Source organism: Aethalodelphis obliquidens, unplaced genomic scaffold (genome assembly GCF_003676395.1).
Source record: "Aethalodelphis obliquidens isolate GAN/ISIS:26980383/991018 unplaced genomic scaffold, ASM367639v1 scaffold30, whole genome shotgun sequence".
Classification (NCBI taxonomy): Eukaryota; Metazoa; Chordata; class Mammalia; order Artiodactyla; family Delphinidae; genus Aethalodelphis; species Aethalodelphis obliquidens.
This window is the reverse complement of record NW_020837974.1, coordinates 19,596,900-19,610,910: the sequence shown is the minus strand read 5'-3', so window position 1 is coordinate 19,610,910 and position 14,011 is coordinate 19,596,900. Positions and strand designations below refer to the sequence as shown.

Below are 14,011 nucleotides of genomic sequence, written 5' to 3'. Positions count from 1 at the left end.
AGTTAGAAAGAGAAAGACAAATACCATATAATATCACTTATATGTGGAATCTAAGATATGACATAAGTGAACTTCCACAAAACAGAAACAGACTCACAGAACAGACTTGTGGTTGCCAGGGGTGGTGCGGGGGGCAGTATGGGAGGGATGGAGTGGGAGTTTGGGATTAGCAGATGCAAACTATTATATACAGAATGAATAAACAACAAGGTCCTAGTGTATAGCACAGGGAACTATATTCAATATCCTGTAATAAACCATAATAGAAAAGAATATGAAAAATTATGTATATATATGTATAACTGAATCATGTTGCTGTACAGCAGAAACTAACACAACATTGTAAATCAACTATGCTTCAATAAAATAAATTTTAAAAACTACATGGCACTCATTATTATGAGTTAATAATAGGCATAATAATAACGGCTACCTTCATATTGTAATGGTAAAGCCCATTCAAATATTGATTCTTCCCTTCACCAGCTGTGACAACTCTCTTTCCTCTGTGATCCTGCGTTGTCTTATCATCAAATATCAGTGTGAATAGTCCCTATCTCCTAAGGCAGTGGATGAGAGTAAATGAGAGAAGAATGTAGGTTTCAGCTCTGTGCCTAGCCCGCTAGAAGCACTTAAAAAGTGCTGGCCATTATCATGAAGTCCCTAGAGCTTTGCGAAAATTATCTCATCTTCATATATGGCCTTATTTAATTCTTATAGTAACTACTCTAAAATATAAGCCCAGCTACGTGTGAACATAAACCTTGTCCACTGTCCACGACACCACCTTGCCCCTCACCTCCAGGCCGTCTCTGCCGGCAGCGACAAGAACAATAAGGCATAATTTCATGCTGTGTTGTGGTGAGAGGTTCTGAAGTTGTTTGTCATTTATGAGAACTGGCAGAGCCATTAGCTGCCCCAGAGATTGGTTAATTGGCTAGTTAACAAACACCCACAACAAGTTAAGTCAGGCTGATGTCAAAGAAAGAAAAGGAAAGAAAATGCTGACAGTTTCCCCAGGGTGCACCTGCGCAATTCTGTGCCCCCTGAAGGAGTGAGCCACACCGCAGAGCACAGCAAGCTGTGGTCCTGGGCGAGGGGAGCGGGGAAGGGGGCGGTCCTGTGTCAGATATGAGCATTATCCAATCAGGGAGAGTGGGTTACTCCAGAATCCATGCCTGGAATCCACACCAAGGAGTCAGCAGAACTTGATTGGAATTTTGGCTCTACTAGTTACCCGTATGACTTCAAGCAAAATTCTTATGGCCAGCTGCCTCAAGCTGCGTCATCTGTAAAATGGGAAGATAAATATATATATATATATAAAATATATATATATTATATATATATTATATACATAAGTATATATGAATATATGTGTGTATATATATATTCCGCTTCCTCTTCCCCTTTCCCCTCACTAATTGGGAAAAAAAGAAAAAGATAAGACAAGACAGTTCTCATGATGAATCCTTATGCTTCATAGCTCTTTGCCCTTCTAAATAGATCCCAACATCTATGCAAAATCTAGGAAGCAGAAAGTTTCCATCTTCGGCTTTATTTTTATCTTTTTCCTCTACCGATCTCCTTTTTGTGCCCTAAGAAAGATGCTGATGGGCCAACCGAGGCAGAGCCTGCAACAACCATCAGGCATCTTCACTGTGGGGGTGAGGATGCAGGCTGGGCCCCAGGGGCTCTTTCCACCCCTCCCCCGCCAGCTCAGGGCCACGTTTGTTTCCACAGGGGCTTTCCGAGGCGTGTGCAAGAAAATTGATCACTTCCCCGAAGATGCTGACTACGAACAGGACACGGCTGAGTATCTCCTGCGTAAGTTCCCCCTTCGCGGGTCCTCCCGGGGAGGGGTGGGCGAGGAGGGCTGCCCTGAGGTTGTCCAGCTGCCTCTGAGTTTGAGGCTCCCCAGTACCCAGCCCCAGAAATGGATACGTGCAAAGAAGCTTCAGGAAAATCTTTGCTACTAGACAGAGACATTCAGGTGGTTCTGACATCTGAATCTCTTTCATTTCAATGAAATAGAAATAGGAAAAAAAAAAAAGGGAGCTGTGTCAAAACTGAAAAGTTCTTTTTAGTCTGCTTAGGAGGAAATCTAAGGATTTTCTTCAACCTGAATACAAGTTTTCACCTTCCCCAGAGGGCTGATTTGAGGTGCTAATGGGCTAAGTGCTAATGGGTGAGGTGCTAATGGGTGAGGTCCTAAGAGGCAAGGCCTGGGAGAATAAAAGCAAACCAAGGTTCACCCCTCTTCAGTTTCAATCTCATTGGGGCAGGACCAGTGTCTCCCCCTAGATTGTCCCAAGGTCAGTAACCCGGATATGACATGGAACTGTCACAAACGCAGCACGTAGGAGGCAACAGTGTGCTGGCTTAGAGCAAGGGCTCTGGATCCTGGTTGACTCGGGCTTTTATTCTGTGATGCCCTACTAGCTGGGCTGGACCTGGGCCAGGCTGCTTTGCCTCTCATCTCTCACCTTTCTTCATAGTCAGCAATAAAGATGATAATGTCATCCATCTGACAGGGTCATGAAAATTAAATAAGCTGGTGCACACTGCGCTCCGCCCGGGGCCAACATGTACTCACGAAGCCATACGTGTTGGCTCTCTTCTGGGGCATGGGATGAGCAATGGTCAAGGCCCAGTGGCAGCCACAGGCCTGACATTAATCCAGGCACAGAGAATTGGGGATTTAATGTAATTTAGATAGAATTTCTTCAACAGGGAGGTGTGTCAAGTTCACTCAAAAGAAAAGTTCTAAGGCATTGACTAATTTACTATTAGAGAGTGTTAAATGTAACATTTTTTTAAACTGCTGTTATACATAAAAACTTCAAGAAATTGTGCTATTCGGGTTATGCTTGTAACTCGTAGCTCAAGAAGAGTGCTGTTACAATTAAAGTCATTGTTAGCTCTACTCACGCTTGCTAGTCTACAGATGGGCAGTGGGTCTAAACACGAGCCTTTAATCGCATAACAATGTAAGTGGTGCGAGGGGTCCATACGAAAGAAAGTCATTTCTAAGCTAATTTTTTTTTTTTTTTTTTTTTTTTTGTGCGCGGGGCGCCTCTTTTTTTTGTCTTTTTCCCCGCGGGGCACAGGCCCCGGACGCACAGGCCCAGCGGCCATGGCTCACAGGCCCAGCCGCTCCGCGGCATGTGGGATCTTCCCAGGACCGGGGCACAAACCCATGTCCCCTGCATCGGCAGGCGGACTCCCAACCACTGCGCCACCAGGGAAGCCCTAAGCTAATTTTTAAAACATATTATTTCTCTTTTTTCAGTCCTTATCCATCTACTAGGATTTACCCAAACGCCAACTAGAACTTACATGAGCAGCTTAAAAGGATCTGATGTGGGAATAGAGGCCACGTTTAGAGAGGTAGCTTGACCAAAGTTTGGGGTAGATTACTTGAACCTCCTTTTGAGGATAATTTTAAAGTCATCTCCAGTGGGGTTTTTACCACAGTGACTGTAGTTTTTGTTTTTCTTTCCTATTTTGATGTTTGCCCTGTTGGGGACTAAACAGAACTGCGACCTCTATTTCACAACTTGCAAAACTGATTTTAATTTCTTCCAAGAGATCCATCGCTTTTCCGACAAAATATATTTCTCCCCTCTGGGAAGGTGGAGGTCCTCACCATCAGCCACAGAACCAAGTTAAGGAGGGACCTTCCCGAGCACACGAATTTCCTGCAGGGAACTTTGGAATCCCCGAGCCAGTCACGTGGCGCCAGGGTCACGTTCCTGCAGGGGTCTCCGGGCCCATCCAGCACACGTGCTGCCAGTTCCTGTTGTGACCACACCCCGGTCGGGTGGGGTTCTGCACATTGATTATTCTGCTATTTCCTCTTTCTCATGTGTGGTTAGGGAGGCTGAAGCTTAAACCTATAGCAGAAGATTTAATCAGGGACTTCCCTGGTTGTCCCACTGCAGGGGGCCCGGGTTCGATCCCTGGTCGGGGAACTAAGATCCCACAAACCCCGTGGCACAGCCGGAAAAAAAAAACAAAAAACAATCCAGGGTAAACTGAGTTAGGAGAAAATGGCAGCAGAGCATGTCCTGTGTGAGACTGACACCCGTAGCCTCAGTTTATAGAACCTGCTCTTATCTCACTTGTGGGGTAGAGGTGGGATCTGGCCACCAATTGGTTGCCAAGTGGTTCCTCCACCACATGGGAAACAATCACATTCCCATATCTCATAGCCACACATTTCAAATATACACAACCAACACAATTCAGTAGCTTCCAATGTTCAGATCATCTCCTTCGGGCATAATCATAATTTAATCATACTTTGAAACTAAAAAAAATTTTTTAAAGGTGAAAAAATTAATCAATTTAACTCATCACATTGAATATTTGAGCAATTCCCATCAAGTACACAATGCAAATGATCGCTTTAAAGATTTGTGCATGCTTGAAATCACTGGGGACAGACCCACCCCTAATATTTGTGGGTCCTAGGGCCAAGGTTCACATGGAAACCTATAGGTCATATGTGTAAATATTTAGAAGTTATAAATAAGCTACGGCCACCCAAGATCCCAGCACCTACTTCCCAGGGATCACCCCCTTGACCTGGGAGCTAAATGAACCAGGGGGCCAGCCCTCCCTCCTGCAAGCCTGTGTGGGAGCAGGGAAGCACAGAGCAAGCCGGGCCTGGGCCAGGACTGTGACTGACTGGCCTGAAGCTAGGATGGGGACTGATTTGATCACGGTCCCAGGGGTCAGGGCAGCCAGGATCCCTCCCCCTACACCTCACTTCTCCCATCAAGGTTTCTAGGCAGTTTGAAGCCCCTTCCCAAACTTCCCCATTGCAGCAGGGACAGTTACTGGGACCCTGGTCTGCCCAGCCCCAATGGTGGGGGACTTGGGGTGGCCATCCTTAAGCAAAAGCTAGAACTCTTTCATTTTCTTCTCCTCATGAAGAGAACCTCACCCCTGTCTGCTTTCGTCGACCCCTCACCCCCGTTCTCCATCGGCCCTCCCAGGCAATCCCAGTAGGCTAAGTCAGCTACCAAAATTGCAGAAAACTTTTCCCATGAAAACAAACAAACAGGACTTCCCTGGTGGCGCAGTGGTTAAGAATCCACCTGCCAATGCAGAGGACACGGGTTTGAGCCCTGGTCTGGGAAGATCCCACATGCCTCGGAGCAACTAAGCCCGTGCGCCACAACTACTGAGCCCACGTGCCACAACTACAGGGCCCGCGTGCCTAGAGCCCGTGCTCCACAACAAGAGAAGCCACTGCAATAAGAAGCCCATGCACCGCGAGGAAGAGTAGCCCCCGCTCACCACAACCAGAGAAAGCCCACGCACAGCAACGAAGACCCAACGCAGCCAAATATATATATATAAATAAATAAATAAAAATGAAAAACAAACAAACAGACAAAAACAGTCCTGGTGTTGTGGAAACCAGTCCTCTGCATTCGCAGCGTGAGCACCGCCACGCAGTAGCAATAGGAAGGGCTGCAGCTGAACCCACAGGAAAACACACAATAAATGCAGGGACATAAAGCTCTGAACAGTGAGCTTTGAACTTCCACACCAAAGATGAACCAACCACCTTCCTGCTGCCCCACTGCTCACCCTGCAGGCGTGCCGGGATTATAAAGACGCCACTGCCGGCTCACTGGCTACGCACCAGGCATGGTGCTCAACAACGCTTCCTCTCACATCCCACCCCCAATTCTGTTGGCTTTACCTTCAGGATCTATCCTGAGTCCGACACCTCTCCCCACCTGTCTGCCACCCCAGTCCAAGGCACAGTCAGCTCAGGCCTGGGTTCTTAACCATCCTTCAAGAGCCCCACACCTGGCTCCATGCTCTGCTCTCACTAGCTTAAAATTCTTCTTCTTCTTTTTTTAATTTGCTTTTGACGGTCACCCTTTTTTATTTTTTCTTCCAGTTTTATTGATATATAAGTGACATACAGCACTGTATAAGTTTAAGGTGTACAGCATAATGGTTTGACGTCCATACATCATGAAATGATGACCACAGTAAGTTTAGTGAACATCCATCACCTCGTACAGATACAACATTAAAGATATAGAAAAAAATGTTTTTTCCTTGTGATGAGGACCCAGGATTTACTCTCTTAATTTTCATATATAACATCCAGCTGTGTTAATTATATTTATCATGTGGTACATTATATCCCTAGTACTTATTCATCTTATAACTGGAAGTTTGTGCCTTTTGACCACCTTCCTCTAATTCCCCCTCCCCACAGCCCACCTCTGGTAACTGAAAATCTGATCTCTTTTTCTATGAGTCTGTTTGTTTGTTTTTGATGTATATCTGATGTACAACACTACTACGTTGGTTTCCATTACACAACATAGTGATTTGGTACCTCTCTACATTTCAAAATGATCACCAGGATAAGTCTAGTTACCATGCCATCTTGAAATTCTTAATACTTTTGGAGCAAGAGGCCTTGCATTTTCATTCTGCACAGGGCCCTGCAAATTAGGTAGTGGGTCCTGCCCGTCATCTCTATTCGAATGTAAGCTCCATAAGGGCAGGACTTTAGCTCTTTGGTACCTCAATGGACGCAGAATTTATCCAACTGATATTCCGGCCCAGGTGTTCCAGGAAATACTCTTATGCTGGCTGGGTAAATACTGGGATCCCCACCTGAAGGTCCCTCTGCCCCAGAACCTTAGGGCCTCTCTGTGATCCAGCAGCTGAAGAGTTAACACATGGGTCTCTAGGACACTGCTGCTCCAGCCCTCAGCCAGCGTCCCCTGCCTCCCCTTAGAAGGGCAGCCTCTGCACCCTTGGGGTGGTTAAACATTTCCACCAGTACCCCAGGACACAGCACAGCACCTGGCATTTGGTAGGTGCCCAAAAATATTGTTGGATGAATAACTAAATTCATTTGTTTATTCAGTGACTAAATGGGTATCAAATGGGCATTGCCAGACTCAGTACTACGCAAATGTAGGCGTGTGCTGGGACAGACTCTGCGTTTCGGTGAACAGCTTGTGATCTAATGGGAGTCCCAGGATGCCCTGTCGGCTATACGATTTGCAGGGGCCAGTGCAAAATGAAAATCCCGGGCTCCTGGTTCAAAACGCAGGCAAAAAAAGCTATCTCCTTTCTTCCGCCATCTCTCTCTCCATCTGTCATGGTGTCTTTTATTTGCTATGAAATGTCACACTCCCTCCGGCACGGGAACACTCAAGGGGTGAGTGCATACCCTCGCAGGTGCCTAGGGCTTTCAGCCAACACTGGTTCTCCCAGCGTCCATGCCCAGGCCCCCACCACAAGCCAAGGGTGGCAGTGGTCTCTGGCTGGGGTGGGGGAGTGAGCAGCTGAGTACCCATCCCAAGGAGAACGGGAGGTGGGGAGGTGATGGGGGGTGGGATGCCACGTGAGTAGAGACTCCAAGCCCAGGGCACATGCTCCATTGACCCATCAGAGTTACTTATAAAACACACATTCAAGGTAAAGCTATTAAGAATTTCAGGATGGTGACTAAAGAGCATTAACCTCAAGCACAGGGCCCTGAGCGACCGAACTGGTCTCGCACCCACGTTAGATGCAGGCTCTGTCCTTCTGCTCACGGGCTGTCCTCCAACCAGGCACCCCCATGCCCGTGAAGGGGGGGATCCCGGGGCTGACCGGGTGCAGGGGGAACCCTCTCTCTTTCTCTCCGCAGGGGCTGTGAGGGCCTCCAGCGTCTTCCCCATCCTCAGTGTCACGCTGCTGTTCTTTGGCGGGCTCTGTGTGGCAGCCAGCGAGTTCCACCGCAGCAGACACAATGTCATCCTCAGTGCGGGCATCTTTTTTGTCTCTGCAGGTGAGCATCTGGTCTCAGCCCTGAGGGCATCACAGACACCAGACCCAAGGCAGGGCCACCAGGACAAAGCAATGCTATTCAGGGTTCCCTCCAGGGAAGGAACAAGAAAACGTTCAACTTGTGTGTTAAGAATGAGAACCAAAGACTTTAATTAGAACCAAAGATGCTGACATTCTAGCTGAGAATGCACGGAGGGGAGATGAGGAGAAGGTCAGCTTGGAGAGGCGGAGAATGACTAATGAGAGTGTGCATGTATATGTCTGCACATAGTGGGCAGGGGGCAGTATGGTGTGTGTAATGTGTGACCTGAGAGATGGCTTCAGTGTGTTTTAAAGGGGTCCATCTTTCTGTTCACTTGGACATCGTCATACACTATCCCTGGCCCTTTGAGACCTGTGTTTGCTGGTTTAAATGCTGTTCACAGCTCTTCAAGCGCACAAATCCTCAGACTGCTCAAAGCATCTCTGGGAACAAGGTAAAAGTCAGCAGCCCCAGATGCTCTCGGGGAAGACCTTATCATCAATAGTAGCCTTGACCGGAAGGTGACACAGGGTGGCAAGGAGGATGAGGCAGTCCCCAGGAAGAGGTCCTATTTCTGCACCCTCTCTCCTCCCTTCATCTCCATCCCTCCTCCACCCTCCTCATCGTCCTCTCTTCCCTCTGGGTTTCCACTCCACCATCGCTTTACAATCTCTTCCCACCCCAACCCCCAATCAATGCCATCGGGATGAAATGCTTTAGAGAGGCAAAGAACAAGGTGGGGGTGGGAGGGAGGGGAGCTTGACTCTTTGGTGATGACCTCCAAACTTTGACCCATAACGGCAGAATATTTACTGGGGTAGAAACAGTGGGGAAGAGTATAAAATGGTGGGTGAGAGGGGCTTATCCTCCTGGATTTGAATTCTGGCTCTACCTGTGGAGCCTTGGGAATGTTACCAAATCCCTATAACTTGGTTTCCTTGACTGTAAAATGGGAAATAATAATAGTACCTATTTTATAGGGTTGTTGGAAGGAGGTTGAACATAAAAATCACAATATTATTTTCTAGCATTGGAAAAGCCACACAATATAGTTCCAAAGTTGGAAGCCCAGCATCCCGGCCTCCTCCAAGATATTGCTCAAGTTTCTTCCCTACTGTTTTCCCTTCTTTGGAATGGGAAAAGTGGATGGCATCCAGCTCTGAGTCTCTGGGAACCAACTCAAGCAACAGACCGGGGGAAAGCCGCCATCTTGTCAGGAGAATAAGATTAGCCCAAAGGTGATGCTCTCTGTGGACAGATGGTAACAGCTGGTAAACCCAGGGACCTGTGTTGCTTTGAGGCACGTTCTAGTTGCTGGTGGCCCCCTCCAGACCTCCAGCTCTGACTGACCCGGAGGATGCTGTGTTGTGCTGACATGAGGGTTTCCTAAACAGGAGAAGATCATTATTTTGTCCCCCAAGGGGATTGTTGAGGGAGAGTGTGTCACCAGCAACCTTCTTCTCACAAGGGGTGTTGTGAGAGATGGCAGGTAGATTAGACACATGGGAACCGGGGAACATGAGGGGCAGCAGCAAAGCCCTGAGGGGAAGCCAGAAGCTGGGGGTCTCATCCTAGCTATCCCCCCACCACTGGTCTTCCTGAGGACCCTGAAGAGCCTCAGTTTCTCCACCTACAAAGTGAAAATTTGGGAGGATTCAGCACTCCCTAAGGCTCTTTTATGCTCAGTTATGCTAAGGTTCTGTGGTTTCAGGCAAGCAGCCAACAACCCTTTATTGAGTACCTATTATGTGCCAGGCACTAGGCATTATGCTCAAGACCATGGGCTCTGAAGCCAGGCTACCTGGTGCAAAACCATGGCTCTACCACTTCCCAGCTGGGTAACCTCGGGCAAGTCTCTTAACCACTCTGTGCCCCAGTTTCCTCATCTGAAACATGGGGATAATAATGGCTCTACCATTTAAGGCTGTTCAGAGAATTAAATAGTTGGTATATGGAAAGAGCCTAGAACTGCATCTAGCCCGCAGTAACTGCTGGATGCATAATAACTGCTACTATATACATTGTACAATTTAATTCTCATGCTGATGCAATTCAACAAGTATGCACAGTGCTCTTGTTTGGGTCAGGCTCTGGGCAAGGAGAGGAGGCCATAGTAGTGAACAAACCTAGCCTAGGTCTGCCCTTAGGGAGCTTACGGTCTAATGGTTGGGAGAAAGTGATTACCCACTTAATTAACATCTAGTTCTTCCTAAGCTTTTTTACTGAAATCTAAATCCACCCATGGCCAAGAGACAGTCCTGGGTTCAAATCCCACCTCTGCCATCTCCCAGCTGTGTTGACTTGGAAAGTTATTTATCTTCTCTGTGTCCCAGTTCCCTCATCCATAAAAGAGGGGTGTTTTTTTTTTAAGCAGGCCTGTTGCAATGATTAATTGAGATCATGCACATAAAGACTCTGCACAGTGCCTGGCACATCATCAGTGCCTAGAAATAAGTGGCAACTCACCTGGCTTGGCCGCTTGCTTTAACCTGGGCTGACATCCGAGCCTCTCCTTGAGCTTCTTTTGTTTTTTTCCCAGCAAGACTTCCTTTCAGGGCTTCTCAAACTCTGCCACCAAAATTTACCTGTGGGCAGAGGAGAGCGAAAACGGGGCCCTGGGAAGTCAGGGGTCATCACCAGAAGCCACCTTCCGTGAGCTGAAATGTCTCTGAAGACTGTCTCCCATTTAGACTTAAAAATTCATGTGAATTCTGCTCTCTCCTCATTATATTCATGTTCATTTTAATATAAAAGAATGTGTCTTCCCTACTCATCTTCAAGCCAAACTGACACTCCAGAAAGAGAAGCCGTTTTTCAATCTGTGGCTTCCTGCAGCCTGACACAGGGCTGGCTGCATCAACCCCCATATTAAGAAATAGCTCAGTGATTAGAACTCGCTGCCTACCTGCTGAGGGCCTGCGCTGGGGAAGGCCAAGAGGAGACAGGGAAGAAACAGACCTTGGCCCTGCCCTCTAAGGGGTAAGTCCTAGATGGAATATGGCCAGAGACTGTATTCAAAATATGAATTCCCCTTAATGCGTGAGCACCAGCCAATCAGAACGGTAGCACTGGAGCAGAGTGGGGGTGGCCCTTGCTATGCCAAGCTTTAACCCTTTGGTGGCTGGACTCCAGGGAGACCTTGGGGACCCCCAGAAAGAGTATGGGGTCTTCAAGGAATGGAGAGGATACTCAGGAGGCCATTGGAAATGGTTATTTACCAACTGGTACTGGGAACTGTAATGAGGAACAGCATCCATTTAGAAGCACCCTACAGGTGGCCCGGATTTGGAGGCAAGGAGACACCAGGTGATGTACCAACCTCCCTGAGTCATTATTGGTATCAAATCCCGGATGAGACCCTTAAAGCAAAGGACACAAAGAGACATTCTACCTTTGGAGCAATAATGTGAGAGAAGTAGTCACAGATGAGGGCAACCCCCAGGCCCCCAGTTTCTACTGTTTCTTCTTACTACTCCCTAGAGAATCAATTTCTCTCCAAGCAACTAGGCAGCTCTTTCCAGGGCTATTCCGTTGGCACAAGGGGACTCTAAGTCAGCAGACCTTGTCTGCTGGGGACGACAGCTTCATGTTCCCCAATTCTTGATGCTTGAACAACAGATAATCTAAAGCATTATCGTATCCCGTGCAGATAAAAAGACTTAGCTACTGCACCTTCCCCATTCGTTCCCCAAACTGCAGCTCCAGACCCATGTATGTCCACTCAGCAACCACATTCCGACTCCCAATAAGCACTTCCAGCCCACCTCCTCTTCTCTAAGCCTATTCTCTCTGCTGCCTCTTATTTTAGCTCAAGATACCAACAACCTCGCCTTCATCCAAGCTAGAACCTTACCAGTAAGTCACTCTCAACCCCGCTGTCAATCACCTTTCATCTCCTGTTGTTCAGGACCCAGCTTAGATGTCACCTTGTCTTCAGAACAAGGAGGTGTAATCATTCTCTCTTTCTCTCTTTGCTCCTGAACCATTTCATATGTGTCTCTGGAAGAACCCTTACTATATTTTGCTGTAATTGCATTTACATGTCAGTTTCTTCTGCTAATGGTGAGGAACTCAAGGGCAGGGATCTGCATCTCGTTCATTTTACCATCATCATGACTTATTGCTGAAGATTAAGCTTTGAGGGAATGAATTGCTTCCAAGGGAAAGTACATACATTCTGAATTCTACTGCACTTGCTGAAAGAGTAAGGTGAATTCTTTAGCTGAACGCTTCCCACCCAGAATGGAGCGGCAGAATTCTTCATTTCCCGAGAGACAGACCCTGCAAGAAGAGCTCAGCAGCTGGATTTCCTGGCCATAAATCCATTCTCCTCTCTCCCTGTTGACTCCACATTTTTTTTAAAATAGATATTTCCAGCCTAAAAGTGACAGTTACCTCTGAGGTTTATAAAGGATGTATTTTTCTCTCCCCTTCTCTTAGGGTTAAGCAACATCATTGGCATCATAGTTTATATATCAGCCAATGCTGGAGACCCCGGGCAGCGTGACTCCAAAAAGAGCTACTCCTATGGCTGGTCCTTTTATTTCGGAGCCTTCTCTTTCATCATCGCGGAAATTGTAGGAGTAGTCGCTGTGCACATCTATATAGAAAAACATCAGCAGTTACGTGCCAAATCCCACTCGGAGCTCCTGAAGAAATCTACCTTTGCTCGCCTTCCACCCTACAGGTATAGATTCCGGAGGCGATCAAGTTCCCGCTCCACAGAGCCCAGATCCCGAGACCTGTCCCCCATCAGCAAAGGCTTCCACACCATCCCCTCCACTGACATCTCAATGTTCACCCTTTCCCGGGACCCCTCAAAGATCACCATGGGGACCCTCCTCAACTCCGACCGGGACCATGCTTTTCTACAGTTCCACAATTCCACGCCCAAAGAGTTCAAAGAGTCGTTGCATAATAATCCGGCCAACAGGCGCACCACGCCCGTCTGAACTGACTTCTGCCCTCTGCCCTCCACCCCAGCACAGCCCGGTGGGAAGTGGACAGAGGTGTCTCTGAGGTTGCATGGCATGGTCCTCGTGATGGTATTACTTTTTACAAAGACTGAAACCAAATGGACTCAGCCCTCTCCCACAGTTTGCCCCTCTCCCTCCAGGTCCTAACCCCTCTGTCCCTCCCCAACTTTTCAAGCCAATCCCATGACGTCTCTCTCTGTGTATCTGTGCCAGATGTTTTCCTTTCTTCCTTCTTTACTGGAAGGACCTCCACATTCTTCCCTCCTTGGAAGAGGACTTTACTCAAAGTCACGGGTGGTGGCTGGTGGGGGGGGGGGGCGGGGGGGATCTCCGAATCCCCAGACTTGTGCATAGTTGTCCCCATTGTCCACTCCAAATCCTCAGGACACCAACGGCCCAGGTGGCCCTGAGGGAGGCATTCACCTTTCTGTGTTAGAAAAACATGCCCAGAAATCAAAGATGTCAGAGCCCTGAAGCAGCTACTGTAATAAGCACTCACGTATTAAAGGTTTTGCCTTGTCGTAACCAACAGAGCTGGGGTGCTTTGTTTCTTCTGGGTAATTCCTGCACAAATTTACAAACTCATTTGCCCTGCCCTCAAACTGCCTCATGTATGTGTTGGAAGCTGAGCTTTGCTCATCCACATTCTAGCCACTAGGAAGGATCCTCCTTTACCTCTGGAGGCCAGCAGGGTGCTCCTACCAATGTCAGAGTCTGTGTGTCTCTCACCTAAATCCCGGGAAGCTACTGGGGGCAAGCATGTGTTCAAAAATCTGGCTCTGGCACCCAGTAGCTCTAGGACCTTGGGAAAACCCACCCGACCTTCAAACCTCAGTCTCCTTGTCTGTAAAATGGAGCATGGTACAGTATTCTCCTCCACAGAGTTGTGAGACTTAAACAAAACTTCATGTGTAAAATGATTAGCACACTGCAAATAATCAATATGTATATTTTTTAATTTTTGGATGAATTCTGGGTAGAGTGAGCATTATCTGAGTTTGGGCTGCCATAACAAATACTATAGATCAGGGTGGCTTGAACAATAGATATTTATTTCTCACAGTTCTGGAGGCTGGGAAGTTTAAGATCAGGGTGCCAGCAGATTTGGTTCTTGGTGAGGGCTCTCTTCCTGGCTTGCAGACAGCTGCCTTCTCACTGTGTCCTCACTTGGCAGAGCCACTAACTCCAT

General features: G+C 47.6%; 1 protein-coding gene across 1 annotated transcript in view; it reads left to right on the top strand.

Moving 5' to 3' along the window:
* Positions 1-13,352, top strand: part of CACNG3 (calcium voltage-gated channel auxiliary subunit gamma 3) — an 84,188-nt gene extending 70,836 nt beyond the window's left edge. Inside the window, exons 2-4 of the mRNA XM_027126614.1 lie at positions 1,744-1,827; positions 7,685-7,825; positions 12,287-13,352. Coding sequence (XP_026982415.1) covers positions 1,744-1,827; positions 7,685-7,825; positions 12,287-12,798 — 737 coding nt within the window. The 3' untranslated portion in view covers positions 12,799-13,352. The remainder of the gene's footprint in view (positions 1-1,743; positions 1,828-7,684; positions 7,826-12,286) is intronic.
* The last annotated feature ends 659 nt before the right edge of the window (positions 13,353-14,011 follow it).